The sequence below is a fragment of the Hemitrygon akajei genome, chromosome 21 (genome assembly GCF_048418815.1).
Source record: "Hemitrygon akajei chromosome 21, sHemAka1.3, whole genome shotgun sequence".
Classification (NCBI taxonomy): domain Eukaryota; kingdom Metazoa; phylum Chordata; class Chondrichthyes; order Myliobatiformes; family Dasyatidae; genus Hemitrygon; species Hemitrygon akajei.
The window spans coordinates 9,971,573-9,986,076 of NC_133144.1; the positions used below are offsets into that span (position 1 = coordinate 9,971,573).

General features: G+C 48.1%; 1 protein-coding gene across 1 annotated transcript; it reads left to right on the forward strand.

Annotated features, from left to right (window-relative positions):
• The first annotated feature begins 1,324 nt into the window (after positions 1 to 1,324).
• On the forward strand, positions 1,325 to 14,041 carry hypk (huntingtin interacting protein K). The gene is made up of 4 exons (XM_073024768.1): positions 1,325 to 1,517; positions 6,355 to 6,410; positions 12,297 to 12,348; positions 13,662 to 14,041. Exons 1-4 carry the CDS (start codon positions 1,365 to 1,367, stop codon positions 13,755 to 13,757), a joined length of 357 nt encoding a protein of 118 aa, XP_072880869.1. The 5' UTR covers positions 1,325 to 1,364; the 3' UTR covers positions 13,758 to 14,041.
• The last annotated feature ends 463 nt before the right edge of the window (positions 14,042 to 14,504 follow it).

The window sequence follows — 14,504 nt, forward strand, 5'->3', positions numbered from 1 at the left end:
GCTATAATAGCTAGGCATGAACTAACAACACACACAAAATGCTGGTGGAACGCAGCAGGCCAGGCAGCATCTATAGGAAGAAGTACAGTCAATATTTCGGGTCAAGACCCTTCGTAAGGACTAACGGAAGAAAGATATTTGAGAGGGGGAGGGATGAAGCTAAGAGCTGGGAAGTTGATTGGCAAAAGGGATACAAGGCTGGAGAAGGGGGAGTATCAGGGCAGAAGGCCTTGGAAGAAAGAAAGGGGGAGGGGAGCACCAGTGGAAGATGAAGAACAGGCAAGGAGTTATTGTGAGGGGAAAAAAATTAAAAATTAGGAATGGGGTAAGAGGGGGAGGAGAGGCATTAACGGAAGTTAGAGAAATCAATGTTCATGCCATCGGGTTGGAGGCTACCAAGAGGGAATATAAGGTGTTGTTCCTCCAACCTGAGTGTGGCTTCATCTCGACAGTAGAGGAGGCCATGGATAGACATATCAGAATGGGAATGGGACGTGGAATTAAAATGTGTGGCCACTGGGAGATCCTGCTTTCTCTGGCAGACAGAGCGTAGGTGTTCTGCGAAACAGTCTCCCAGTCTGTGTCAGGTCTCACCAATATATAGAAGGTATGAACTAGTTATGTGGGGCTATGGTTACATGGCAGCTAGAATATTGTGTTCAACCCTGGCCTTTTGAAGGAAGTATATTCTTGCAATAGAGAGAATGCAGTGTATGTTTCCAAGGATGTTAGGTTTTGTGAGAAGACAAAGAGCTTTCATCAAACATACAAAATTCTAATGTGGCCTGACAAATTGAATTTTCTACAGCTGGATGGTGGTGAATCTTCAGAACAATTTGTCCACGAAGACTCTGGAGGCTCGGTTAATGAGTGTACTCAAGGCAAATACAGTCCTTACTATTACGAGAATTGAGGGATGCTGCTGTCAGTGCAGAAAAGTGTTAATGAGTTCAAAAGCAATGAGGACCCTTGAGGTGACTAATAAGGCCATTGTGGGACCTAAATATTTTTCCACATATAGAGCAGGAGGTGTCCGATAGAATGGCCGAATGTTTAGCCAAAAAGGTGGCGTTGAGTCCAGTCCTCCACATGGACTCAATAAGGAGAGCAAAGGATCTGAGTACTGTCCCTTCATCCACTCTCTGTGGTGATGGGGCCAGGGATTTCTTCAAGTGGATGAGGGCGTTACATCTGTTGCATCAAGTTCAGGAAGAAAATGCAAAGGTTGTGTGCAACGGCGGAAGGACCGCAAGGCCGCCTCCCTCCACCACAGAGCCACCTAGCGGTGAGGGCAGGTGCGTACGTGCTGACGTCCTTCCGGCGGCGTGCCGGCGCCAAGACAGGCCTTTCCGGCGGCGTGGGTAATGGCGGAGGCAGACGGCGACCTGGACCTGGAAAATGAGGAGACGGAGCGGCCGGCGGAGAAACCGCGGAAACATGACAGCGGCGCCGCAGACCTCGAGCGGGTGACCGACTATGCCGAAGAGAAGGAGATCCTCAGCTCGGACCTGGAGACTGTGAGGCCCGGGGAGTGGTGTGGAGGGTGGGAGGTTGATGGCCCCTTTACTGTCCACTCAGTCCTTCCATCCCTCCCCTCCTCGTCACTGTCCACTCTGTCCCCCATCCCTCCCCTTTACTGTCCACTCAGTCCTTCCATCCCTCCCCTCCTCGTCACTGTCCACTCTGTCCCCCATCCCTCCCCGTCACTGTCCACTCCGTCCCTCCATCCCTCCCTCCCCTCCTCGTCACTGTCCACTCCGTCCCTCCAGCCTTCCCCTACTCGTCACTGTCCCCCATCCCTCCCCTCCCTCCCCATCACTGTCCACTCCGTCACTCCATCCCCGTCGCTGTCCATTCAGTCCCTCCATCCCTCCCCTCCTCGTCACTGTCCACTCCGTCCCTCCATCCCTCCCCTCCGCGTCACTATCCACTCCATCCCTCCCTCCCTGTCGCTGTCCATTCAGTCCCTCCATCCCTCCCCTCCTCGTCACTGTCCACTCCGTCCCTCCATCCCTCCCCTCCTCGTCACTGTCCACTCCGTCCCTCCCCTCCTTGTCACTATCCACTCCATCCCTCCCTCCCCGTCGCTGTCCATTCCGTCCCTCCATCCTTCCCCTCCCCATCGCTGTCCATTCCGTCCCTCCATCCCTCCCCTCCCCGTCGCTGTCCATTCAGTCCCTCCATCTCTCCCCTCCCCATCACTGTCCACTCCATTCCTCCCTCCCCGTCACTGTCCACTCCATCCCTCCCCGTCACTGTCCACTCCGTCCCTCCCTGTCGCTGTCCATTCTGTCCCTCCATCCTTCCCCTCCCCGTCGCTGTCCACTCCGTCCCTCCATCCTTCCCCTCCCCGTCACTGTCCACTCCATCCCTCCCCGTCGCTGTCCACTCCGTCACTCCATCCCTCCCCTCCCCATCACTGTTCATTCCATCCCCGTCATTGTCCACTCCATCCCCGTCACTGTCCACTCTGTCACTCCATCCCTCCCCTCCCCATCACTGTTCATTCCATCCCCGTCATTGTCCACTCCGTCCCTCCATCCCTCCCTCCCCGTCGCTGTCCACTCCATCCCTCCCTCCCCGTCGCTGTCCACTCCATCCCTCCCTCCCCGTCGCTGTCCACTCCATCCCTCCCCTCCCCGTCACTGTCCACTCCTTCCTTCCATCCCTCCCTCCCCGTCACTGTCCACTCCGTCCCTCCCCGTCACTGTCCACTCCTTCCCTCCCTCCCTCCCCATTGCTGTCCACTCCAACCCTCCCCTCCCCATCACTGTTCACTCCGCCCCTCCTCCTCATCACTGTCCACTCATATGATCCTAAGACATAAGAGCAGAAATGGGCCATTCAGCCCATCGAGCCTACACTTCCATTCCATTCTGGCTGATAGCGGATCACAATCAACCCTGTGCACCTGTCTCACCGGATCCTTTGATGGCATCAACTTCCGCCTTAAATATACCCATGGTCTTGGCCTGCACTGCAGTCTGTGGCAGAACATTCCAGAGATTCAGCACTCTCCTTGCTTGCTCAGAGGTACGGAGGCGTAAAAAAAATTCCTCCTTACCTCTGTTCTACAGGGTCACCCTCAATTTTGAGTCTATGTCCTCTAGTTCTAGATACCCCCACCATAAGGATCATCCTCTCCACATCCATGTTATCTAATCCTGTCACCATTTGGTAGGTTTCAATGAGATCCCCCTGCATTGTTTTAAATTCCAGTGAGAACAGGCCCAAAGCTGCCAAATGCTCCTCATATGTTAACCCCTTCATTCCCAGAATCATCCTCTTGAACCTCCTCTGGACTCTCTCCAATGACAACCCATCCTTTCTGAGATATGGGGCTCAAAACTGTTGACAATGCTCCATGTTCGGCCTGAGTAGTATCTTATAAAGCCTCGGCAATATCTCCTTTCTTTTATATTCTATTCCCTTGAAATAAATGCCAACCTTGTATTTGCCGCCTTTACCACAGACTCAACCTGTAAATTAATCATTTGAGAATCTTGCACAAGTCCTTCTAAGTCCCTTTGCACCTCTGATGTTTGAATCTTCTCCCCGTTTACGAGGGGTGATTGTTAAGTTCGTGGCCTAAGGTAGAAGGAGATGCGTTTCTGCATAATCACTGCACGTGCATGTGACAAGAGGTATAACTCATCTCCTTCTACCTATCAATCACCCCTGCTGTGGACCACTTCTACAATGAAGGGATCCGTATGCTCCATGACCACTGAACTAAGTGTGTAAATGTAGGAGGGGACTGTTGAAAAATAAAATTGACTCCTACCTTAGGCCACGAACTTATCAATCACCCCTCATAGATGATAGTCCGCACTATTGTTCCTTTTACCAAAATGTATTGTCTTACATTTCCCAACACTGTATTCCATCTGCTACTTTCTGCCCATTCTTCCAATTTGTCTCGGTCCTGCTGCAATCGCATTGCTTCCTCAGCATTACCTACCCCTCCACCTATCTTCGTGTCATCCACAAACTTTGTCACAAAGCCGTCTATCGTTGACAAACAATGTGAAAAGTAGCAGTCCCAATATTGACCCCAGAGGAACACCACTAGTCACCTGCAGCCATCCAGAAAAAAGCCCCTTTTATTCCCACTCGCTGCCTCCTACCTGTCAGCCATTCCTCTATCCATGTCAATACAGTATCTTTCTTGTAATGCCATAGGATTTTATCTTGCTAAGCCGCTTCATGTGTGGCACCTTATCAAATGCCTTCTGAAAATCCAAGTAAATTGCATCCACTGCCTCTCCTTTGTCCACCTTGCTTGTTACTTCTTGAAGAACTCTTAACAGATTCGGCAGGCAAGATTTCCCTATATAGAAACCATGCTGACTTTGACTTATCATTAGTCTCCAGGTACCCCGAAACCTCATCCTTAATAATCGACTCCAACACTTTCCCAACCACTGAGGTTAGGCTAACTGGCCTATAATTTCCTTTTGCATTCTTCCCTTCTTAAAGAATGGAGTGACATTTGCAATTTTCCAGTCCTCTGGGACCATGCCAGAGTCAAGTAATTCTTGAAAGATCATGACCAACGCATCTGTTATCTCTTCAGTAACTGTGGTAAACTATGTATACCTGTCTGGACACGCCCCTCTGCTGACTGCTCCTGTGGCTCCTCCCACAGACCCCTGGGTAAAGGCGATTGGAGGCACTGCTCCCTCCTCAGTCTCCAAGATGCTGTGCTCCCTTTTGCTGCTAATAAAAGCCTATCGTTCACCTCCCGTCTCTGAGAGTTATTGATGGTGCATCAATAACCTCTCTTGGGACTTTGAGATGTAGTCCATCTGGTCCAGGTGACTTATCCACCTAAAGACCTTTGAGTTGGCCTAGCACTTTTTCCTTTGTAATAGCAATGGCACTCACAGACCTCTGGCACAACACTGATGTGAAGGCAGATGCAAAGTACCCATAAAGTTCAGCTGCCATATCGTTGTCCCCCCATTACTACCTCACCAGCATCATTTTCCGGTAGTCTAATATCAACTCTCACCTCCCTTTTACACTTTATATAAAAGCTTTTAGTATCCTGCTTTATATTATTGGCTAGTTTGCCCTCATATTCTGCCTTTTCCCTTCTTGTAGCTTGTTTGCTTGCTTGCCTTTTGTTGGATTTTAAGCTTCCCGATTATCCAACTTCCCAGTCACTTTTGCTACCTTATATGTCCTTTCCTTGGCTTTTATGAAGTCCTTAACTTCCCTTATCAGTCACAGTTGCCTACCCTGCCATTTGAGAAATACTCCTGTGGGGCATGCCTATCCTGTGCCTTGTGAACTGTTCCCAGAAGCTCCAGCCATCTCTGCTCTGCCGTCATCCTCCTCCAATCCACCTGGGCCAGCTCCTCTCTCCTGCCTCTGTAATTCCCTTTATCCCATTGTGATACTGATACATCTGACTTGTGCTTCTCTCTCTCAAATTGCAGTATGAATTCAATCATATTATGATCACTGTCTCCTAAGGGTTCCTTTACGTTAAGATCTGGGCTATTACACAACACCCAATCCGAGACAGCTTTTCCCTGAGTAGGCACAAGCAGAAGCTGCTCTAAAAATCCATCTCATAGGTATTCAACAAATTCCCCCTCTTGCAATTTGACACCAACACAATTATCCCAATCCCCTTGCGTATTGAAGACCCCATTACAATTGTGTCATTACCCTTATTACATGCCTTTTCCAGCTCCCATTGCAATCTCGACCCCACATCGTGACTACTATTTGGAAGCCTAAATATGATTCCCATAATGGATTTTTAACCCTTGCAGGTTCTTAACTCAACCCACAAAGATTCGACATTCCCTGACCCCATGTCACCTCTTTCTAAAGATGTAATTCCATCTCTTACCCACACAGCCACACCACCGCCTATGTATTCCTGCCTATCCTTTCGATACAAAGTATATCCTTTGATGTTAAGCTCCCCTATGGCATTCTTTTAGCCGCAGCTCACGACTCATTCCATCCCTCCCCTCCCATCATTGTCCAGTCATTCCATTCCTTCCTTCCCATCACTATCCTCTCCATCCCTCCCCTCTCCTTCCCGTCACTGTCCACTCATTCCATCCCTCCCCTCCTTGTCACTGTCCACTTGTTCCATTCCTCCCCTCCCATCACTATCCTCTCCATTCCTCCCCTTCACTGTCCTCTGTTTAACCCGACAATTTCTGAATGACGCAAAGGTAAATTTATGCTGAATGGTGGAGCAGGCTTGATCTGCAGAGAAACTCTGTTGTTGGGGAAGGAGGTGGATGTGGGATAAGGTGGGAGACTATGGACTGGGAACCCAGGTGGGATGTGGGAGTAATTATCAGTTGTCATCTTGTTTTTCTTCAGGCAATGTCTGTCATTGGAGACAGGAGATCCCGGGAACAGAAAGCCAAACAAGAAAGGTTGGAATCTGCAGTTGACTTAATGAACATCAAGTTCAAGTTTATTGTCATCTGACCGTACATATATACAACCAAATGAAATAGCATTCCTCAGGACCACACAACATACATCATAACAGCACATAAACTGAAATATTATCAGAAATAAGTTAATAAGATATCATTCAGAGTGCAGGTAGTGTGCAGCACAGCTCGGTGGTGGCGGGGATTCATTAGTCTCACAGCCTGAGAGGAGAACCTTGCATAGTCTGCAGACCTAGCCCTGATGCTCCTGTACCTCCCAGTCGGTCAGAGATTGTGGGATGGGTGGCAGGAATCATCAATGCTTTGGGCCCTTTGTATATAACGCTCCCAGTAAATGTCACCAATGGGGGGGGGGAGGGTGGAAACGACTGTGATCCTTAGAGGTTTTTACTATCCTCTAGGGCAAGGGTTTGTACTTTTTTCTATGTCTTCAGCCAACACCATTGAGCAAGGGGTTCATGGACTCCAAATTAGGAATGCCTGCTCTAGCGTTTTATGTTCCAGTACCTTGCAGCGTCCGTTCCACACAATGCAGCCAGACTCGATGCTGGATGGTGCTCCTGTAGAAAGTTGTTAGAAACAGAACAGAAAAGCACAGTACAGGCCCTTCGGCCCATAATGTGTTGACTTTTTGCCATCTGCTGTTTTCCTGTCTGTGTAAAGGTCAGGCAGTTGTCAGGGTGATTGGTCTTCACTATAAGTAGCTTGTGTGGAGGAGCCTCATGCTGATCTCCAGGTTGTGGGAGAGGAGAGGAATGATTTTGGGCAATGGAATGCAAGTCTCAGCTTGGAAACCATTCTTGTTCTCACAAAGTGCAGCCTCTGCTCTGTGACCTTCATCCATTTCCTATCATCAGGTTCCCACCACTGAAGCGGGTTGCTTCCTTCCCTCACTATGTCTTGCACTGATTTAAAATCAGCATTCTGTCATCGTGCCCTCCACCATATGTTTTCTGTTCTCCAATAACTCCCAGCTCCAAGGACTGTGATTTCTGCTCATTGAGCCCTATGACCTTAAGAACGCTTCTGAATCTTTCTGTGCTTCCCACCTCTCTGTCAGTGCAATAACTTCAGCTACTGTGAACCTGTGCTTGGGATCACTCCACCTCATGCGCACACCCCTCAATGCCCAGAATATTCCAACGAGCAGCCCTCTTCCACCCCCCCCCCCCCACCAAACACTCACCCAGTTAACCACCTTGCTCTGCTCCAGAAATAGAAGGGTTAATGTATGAGTAGCGTTTGATGGTTCTGGATCTGTACTCACTGGAGTTTAGAAGAATGAGGAGGGGTGGATTTCATTGAAACCTGTGAAAAAGGCAATAGGTGCAGAAGTAGACCATTCGGCCCTTCGAGCCTGCACCGCCATTCTGAGATCATGGCTGATCATCTACTATCAATACCCAGTTCCTGCCTTGTCCCCATATCTCTTGATTCCCCTATCTATAAGATACCTATCTAGCTCCTTCTTGAAAGCATCCAGAGAACTGGTCTCCACTACCTTCCGAGGCAGTGCATTCCAGACCCCCACAACTCTCTGGGAGAAGAAGTTTTTCCTTAACTCTGTCCTAAATGACCTACCCCTTATTCTCAAACCATGCCCTCTGGTACTGGACTCTCCCAGCATCTGGAACATATTTCCTGCCTCTATCTTGTCCAATCCCTTAATAATCTTATATGTTTCAATCAGATCCCCTCTCAATCTCCTTAATTCCAGCATGTACAAGCCCAGTCTCTCTAACCTCTCTGCGTAAGACAGTCCAGACATCCCAGGAATTAACCTCGTGAATCTACGCTGCACTTCCTCTACAGCCAGGATGTCCTTCCTTAACCCTGGAGACCAAAACTGTACACAATACTCCAGGTGTGGCCTCACCAGGGCTCTGTACAAATGCAAGAGGATTTCCTTGCTCTTGTACTCAATTCCCTTTGTAATAAAGGCCAACATTCCATTAGCCTTCTTCACTGCCTGCTGCACTTGCTCATTCACCTTCAGTGACTGATGAACAAGGACTCCTAGATCTCTTTGTATTTCTCCCTTACCCAACTCTACACCGTTCAGATAATAATCTGCCTTCCTGTTCTTACTCCCAAAGTGAAAAACCTCACACTTATTCACATTAAATGTCATCTGCCCATTCACCCAGCCTATCCAAGTCACCCTGAATTCTCCTAACATCCTCATCATATGTCACACTGCCACCCAGCTTAGTATCATCAGCAAATTTGCTGATGTTATTCTCAATGCCTTCATCTAAATCGTTGACGTAAATTGTAACCAGCTGTGGTCCCGATACCGAGCCCTGTGGCACCCCACTAGTCACCACCTGTCATTCCGAGAAACACCCATTCACCGCTACCCTTTGCTTTCTATCTGCCAACCAGATTTCTATCCATGTCAATGTCTTCCCCCCGATGCCCTGAGCTTTGATTTTACCCACCAATCTCCTATGTGGGACCTTATCAAATGCCTTCTGAAAATCGAGGTACACTACATCCACTGGATCTCCCCCGTCTAACTTCCTGGTTACATCCTCGAAAAACTCCAACAGATTAGTCAAGCATGATTTACCCTTGGTAAATCCATGCTGGCTCAGCCCAATCCTATCACTGCTATCTAGATATGCCACTATTTCATTCTTAATGATGGACTCTAGCATCTTCCGCACCACCGATGTCAGGCTGACAGGTCGATAGTTCTGTTTTCTCCCTCCCTCCTTTCTTAAAAAGTGGGATAACATTAGCCATTCTCCAATCCTCAGGAACTGATCCTGAATCTAAGGAACATTGGAAAATGATTACCAATGCATCTGCAATTTCCAGGGCCACCTCCTTTAGTACCCTAGGATGCAGACCATCTGGACCTGGGGATTTGTCAGCCTTCAGTCCCATCAGTCTACTCATCACCGTTTCCTTCCTAATGTCAAACTGTTTCATTTCCTCTGTTACCCTATGTCCTTGGCCCATCCATACATCTGGGAGATTGCTTGTGTCTTCCTTAGTGAAAACAGATCTAAAGTACTTATTAAATTCTTCTGCCATTTCTCTGTTTCCCATAACAATTTCACCCAATTCATTCTTCAAGGGCCCACCATTGTTCTTAACTATCTTCTTTCTCTTCACATACCTAAAAAAGCTTTTGCTATCTTCCTTTATATTCCTGGCTAGCTTGCGTTCGTACTTCATTTTTTCTCCCCGTATTGTCTTTTTAGTTAAGTTCTGTTGTTCCTTAAAAACTTCCCAATCACCTGTCCTCCCACTTACCTTAGCTCTGTCATACTTCCTTTTTTTTTAATGCTATGCAATCTCTGACTTCCTTTGTCAACCACTGTGGCCCCTTTCCCCCCTTTGAATCCTTCCTTCTCTGGGGGATGAACTGATTTTGCACCTTGTGCATTATTCCCAAGAATACCTGCCATTGCTGTTCCACTGTCTTTTCTGCTAGGCTATCCGTCCAGTCAACTTTGGCCAGCTCCTCCCTCATGGCTCCATAGTTTCCCCTGTTCAACTGCAACACTGACACCTCCGAGCTGCCCTTATCCTTCTCAAATTGCAGATAAAAACTTATCATATTATGATCACTACCTCCTAATGGCTCCTTTACTTCAAGATCGCTTATCAAATCCTGTTCATTACATAACACTAAATCCAGAATAGTCTTGTCCCTGGTCGGCTCTCATACAAGCCGTTCTTGTATTCTTGGATTCTTGCATCCAAGAATGCATCCCGTAGGCACTCTACAAACTCCCTATCCTGTGGTCCAGCACCAACCTGATTCTCCCAGTTCACCTGCATGTTGAAATCCCCCATAACTACTGCAATATTACCTTTGCCACATGCCAATGTTAACTCCCTATTCAACTTGCACCCAATATCCATGCTACTGTTTGGTGGCCTGTAGACAACACCCATTTGGGTCCTTTTGCCGTTACTGTTCCTCAGTTCTATCCACACAGACTCTACTTCTCCTGACCCTATGTCCCCCCTTGCAAAGGACTGAATCTCATTCCTCACCAACAGGGCCACCCCACCCCCTCTGCCCACCTTTCTGTCCCTACGATAGCACGTATACCCTTGTACATTCATTTCCCAGGTCTGATCTCCCTGCAGCCATGTCTCTGTTATCCCAACAACATCATAGTTACCCACTTGCACCTGAGCTTCAAGCTCATCCGCCTTATTTCTGACACTTCGTGCATTCAGATATAGAATTTTTAGCCCATTTCTCCTCTCTCTGTTTGAATCGCTGCCTATTGTGCTTAACCCAGCTCCCCGAACTCCCATCGGGCTATACGCCCCTAGAATTTTGTTGTCCTTCCTAAATTTACTTATTCTTTCAACGCATTTAACTCCATGCTCCGTCAGACCATCCCTCTGTACATGTGTCCTCCTTATCACTTGTTCCGCCTCACCTTTCTCTACTACACACTTAATATTCCGGAACCGTGTAGTCCCCACCTGTCCTTTATTCTTCCTCTCGCTATCCTTTCTCACATTCTGGATCCCCGCCCCCTGCAAATTCAGTTTAAACCCCCCCCCCAAGAAGCACTAGCAAACTTCCCTGCAAGAATGTTAGTACCGCTCCAGTTTAGGTGTAAACCGTCCCTTCGGAACAGATCCCACCTTCCCTGGAACAAAGCCCAATTATCTACAAACCTGAAGCCCTCCCTCCTGCACCATCCTCTCAGCCACGTATTAATCTTTATAATCCTCCTGTTCCTTGCCTCACTCGCACGTGGCACAGGTAGCAATCCTGAGATTGTTACCCTGGAGGTCCTGCTCTTCAGCTTCGCACCTAACTCCCTGAACTCCCTACGCTGGACCCCCTCACTCATCCTACCCACGTCGTTGGTCCCTACATGGACCACAACATCTGGATTCTTGCCCTCCCTCTTGAGAATAACCTGCACCCGATCTGAGATGTCTCGGACCCCAGCACCAGGGAAGCAAAATACCATCCGAGACTCCCGATCTTCCCCACAAAATCTCCTGTCCGCCCCCCGATTATAGAATCCCCTATCAATACCGCTCTCTTCTCTTCCCTCCTCCCCTTCCTAGTCGAGGGTCCGACAGGACCACTGCAGCTTGTTCCTGGTAGGTCATCCCCACCAACAGTATCCAAAACGGTATACTTATTTTTGATGGGAACGGCCACAGGGGTGCTTCTTTCTCTGTCTGCTCCCCCTGCCTCTCTTGACTGTCACCCATTTGCCTACCTCCTGTCTTTTCAGTGTGACTGCCTCCCGATAACTCTTATCTATCTCTGCCTCTGCCTCCCGAATGATCCGTAGTTCATCCAGCTCCTGCTCCAATTCCCTAACTCGGTCTGATAGGAGCTGCAGCTGGATGCACCTATTGCAGGTGTGGTCATCAGGGACAACTGTGTTGACCCTGACCTCCCACATACTGCATACGGAGCACACCACTGCTCTAACTGTCTCCCCCATTACCTGATCCCAGATTAGTCAGAATAAATGAAAAGCACGTACTCAGGCTCACTGATTTCTTCTTGCCAAAGTCCTCTTGCGCCGAAGCCCGCTGAGCCAAAGCCCAGCACTCTGCTGCTGCACACTCCGCTGCCCGCTCCTGAAAGTGGGCCACTTTTTAAAGCCCACTTTTAAATACTGAAAGACCTTGATAGAGTGGATGTGGAGAGGATGTTTTCTGTGGTGGGAGAGTCTAGTGCCAGAGGACACAGCCTTGAAGTAAAAGGATGTCCCTTCAGAACGGAGATGAGAAGTTTCTTAAGCCTGATCTTCTTCCCCTTTGCAATCCAGTTCCGTTTCTCTCATTGCTGTCACCCCTGGAAATGTTACGAATAGGCGAAGAATGTACAGTGACTGTTCTCTTTTTGATTTGCAGGGAGAAGGAGCTGGCAAAAGTCATCATAAAGAAAGAAGATGTCGAACTCATAGTAAGTCACGCGTAAGGTCATAAACTTGCCCTCAGTTTGCCCCGTGTCAAGATCAGCTTTGGTTTTGCAGAGATTCTTTTCTCTGGAGGTCCTGCTAGGGGCTTCCTTATGGGCAGATGTGGTTCAGAGTCGCAGCAGAGTAGAACACACACAAACACATAAAATACACACGCAGTATGGGAATTGGCCATAGAAGAACTAGGCCAAAGACTGAGTAGCTTGTAGAAGCCCAGCAGTCAAACTGCACATTGTAAGTGTTGGTGTATAATGTGCAGTATGCAGTTGGTCCACAATGACTTTGAGGATGTAGAGGATTACAGTTTGGGCCAGATTGGAGGCAATGCTTTCCGATCTCATTCAACCCTCATTACTGGGAAGTAGCACAAGATAAGGTGATGGGTTTTGTGTGCACCAGAAGTTCTCCAAGCACCATCCCAGGACCTGAGCCCTAATCTAGACCAGCAGTGCTGTTGATGGCATTCTACAATCTGAACCTTCGTTTTCCCAGCCCCTCTTGTTTTGGTTGTTCAATTCCGAGCTCCTACCCTCTCTATGAAACCAAAGCTAGAGTTAGAACAGAAATTAGGAGAAGTTTCTTTAGCCAGGGGCTGGTGTATGTGTGGAATTCATTGCCACAGATGGCTGTGGAGGCCAAGTCATTGGGTATATTTAAAGCAGAGGTTGATAGGTTCTTGATTAGTAAGGATGTCAAAGGTTATGGGGAGAGGGCACGCAAGTGGGGTTGAGGGGGAAAATAAATCAGCCAAGATGGAATGGTGGACTAGACTCAGTGGGCCAAACAACCTGATTCTGCTTCTATGTCTTATGGTCTGAGCCCCAGATGTTGCCTTGAGGACATTCAAATTCCTGGAAAGGGTGAACCCAGTTGTTTCCTCCGCAGTGTTCCCACTCCCAGAGAGCATCGAGCTGGCCCTTTGATGCTCTGCCGGTTCAGGGTCACTCAGCGTGTAGTGTACCCGCCAACTCAGAGACAACAGCAGTGTTCTAAAGCAATGAAGCATCAGAATCTGGTTTAATATCACTGGCATGTGTCATGTCATTTGCTATTTTGCGGGCACAGTGCAGTGCTATACATAATTTTAAAACTATAAATTAAAATAAGGAATTTTATATATATATACATATAAAATAAGTAGTGCAAAAATCTGATGGCAGAGGGGAAGAAGCTTGTCCCTGAAATGTCAAGTGTGTGTCTTCAGGCTCCTGTACCATTTCGTTGATAGTAGCAATGAGAAGAGGGCATGTCCTGGGTGATGGGTTCCTTAATGATGGATGTTGCCTTTCTATCACAGATGAACGAGATGGAGATCTCTCGGACTGCAGCTGAGCGCAGCTTGCGGGAGCATTTGGGAAATGTTGTAGAGGCCTTGATTGCTCTCACAGACTGAGGCCACGAGCGTTGTCTGCGGTTGCCCTGGACATGCTTGGGAGGATCGTGGGGATTCCACAGACGGGAAACGACGTGAACAAGGTTGGACCTCGGGACAGGTCCATTTGTTTAAATACTGTCCACTGTTTGTAGACAGGGTTGGAAGGGGTCCGGTCAGATGGTGTGATATACGGGTGCTGCTTGTTACCATTGCTGATTCCTAAAGATGGACTTCACCCTCCAGTTGGAAAAGATCAATAGGACTCAAAACTTGAATCAATAAATTACAAATGCACTCTCAAATATGCCTTGATTGTGTTCAATTTTCATTCTGTATATCTGAGCTGATAATTTCTTTCTCGTGCATCAGGCAGCATTTTGCTGCTTCTGTAGCATTTGACTGTTTTTTATGATGCCAAGTCAGCCCAGCACAGATGGAAAGCGTACGAGGAGCCGGCTAGATTCGAACGAGGGACCATTCACCTCAAAGTCCGGTGCTGATGCCACTACACCACCAGACTGATAATGGAGGGTAGTACCTCCTCACCATGCCTTTAACACTATCCTGTACAGTCCTTCAATTCCCCAAGCCTTTGATTATAGATCACTCACCTGAAATACTACTGCAAATGTCACCACACATTCCACTGCCAAAATACAAGCTTACAGCAACTGCTATTCCCAGGCAATCTCCCATCGATGTACAAAACAGGCACGAATGATCCTGCTTCGATTCTGAGAGCAGACAAGTTAACACTGAACAGAA

Excerpts from the sequence above, each read along its gene's own strand:
- hypk (XM_073024768.1), top strand. The coding sequence starts at position 1,365 with ATGGCGGAGGCAGACGGCGACCTGGACCTGGAAAATGAGGAGACGGAG. Across the intron at positions 1,518-6,354 it reads TCAGCTCGGACCTGGAGACT|GCAATGTCTGTCATTGGAGA; the intron begins GTGAGGCCCGGG and ends GTTTTTCTTCAG. Across the intron at positions 6,411-12,296 it reads CAGAAAGCCAAACAAGAAAG|GGAGAAGGAGCTGGCAAAAG; the intron begins GTTGGAATCTGC and ends TTTGATTTGCAG.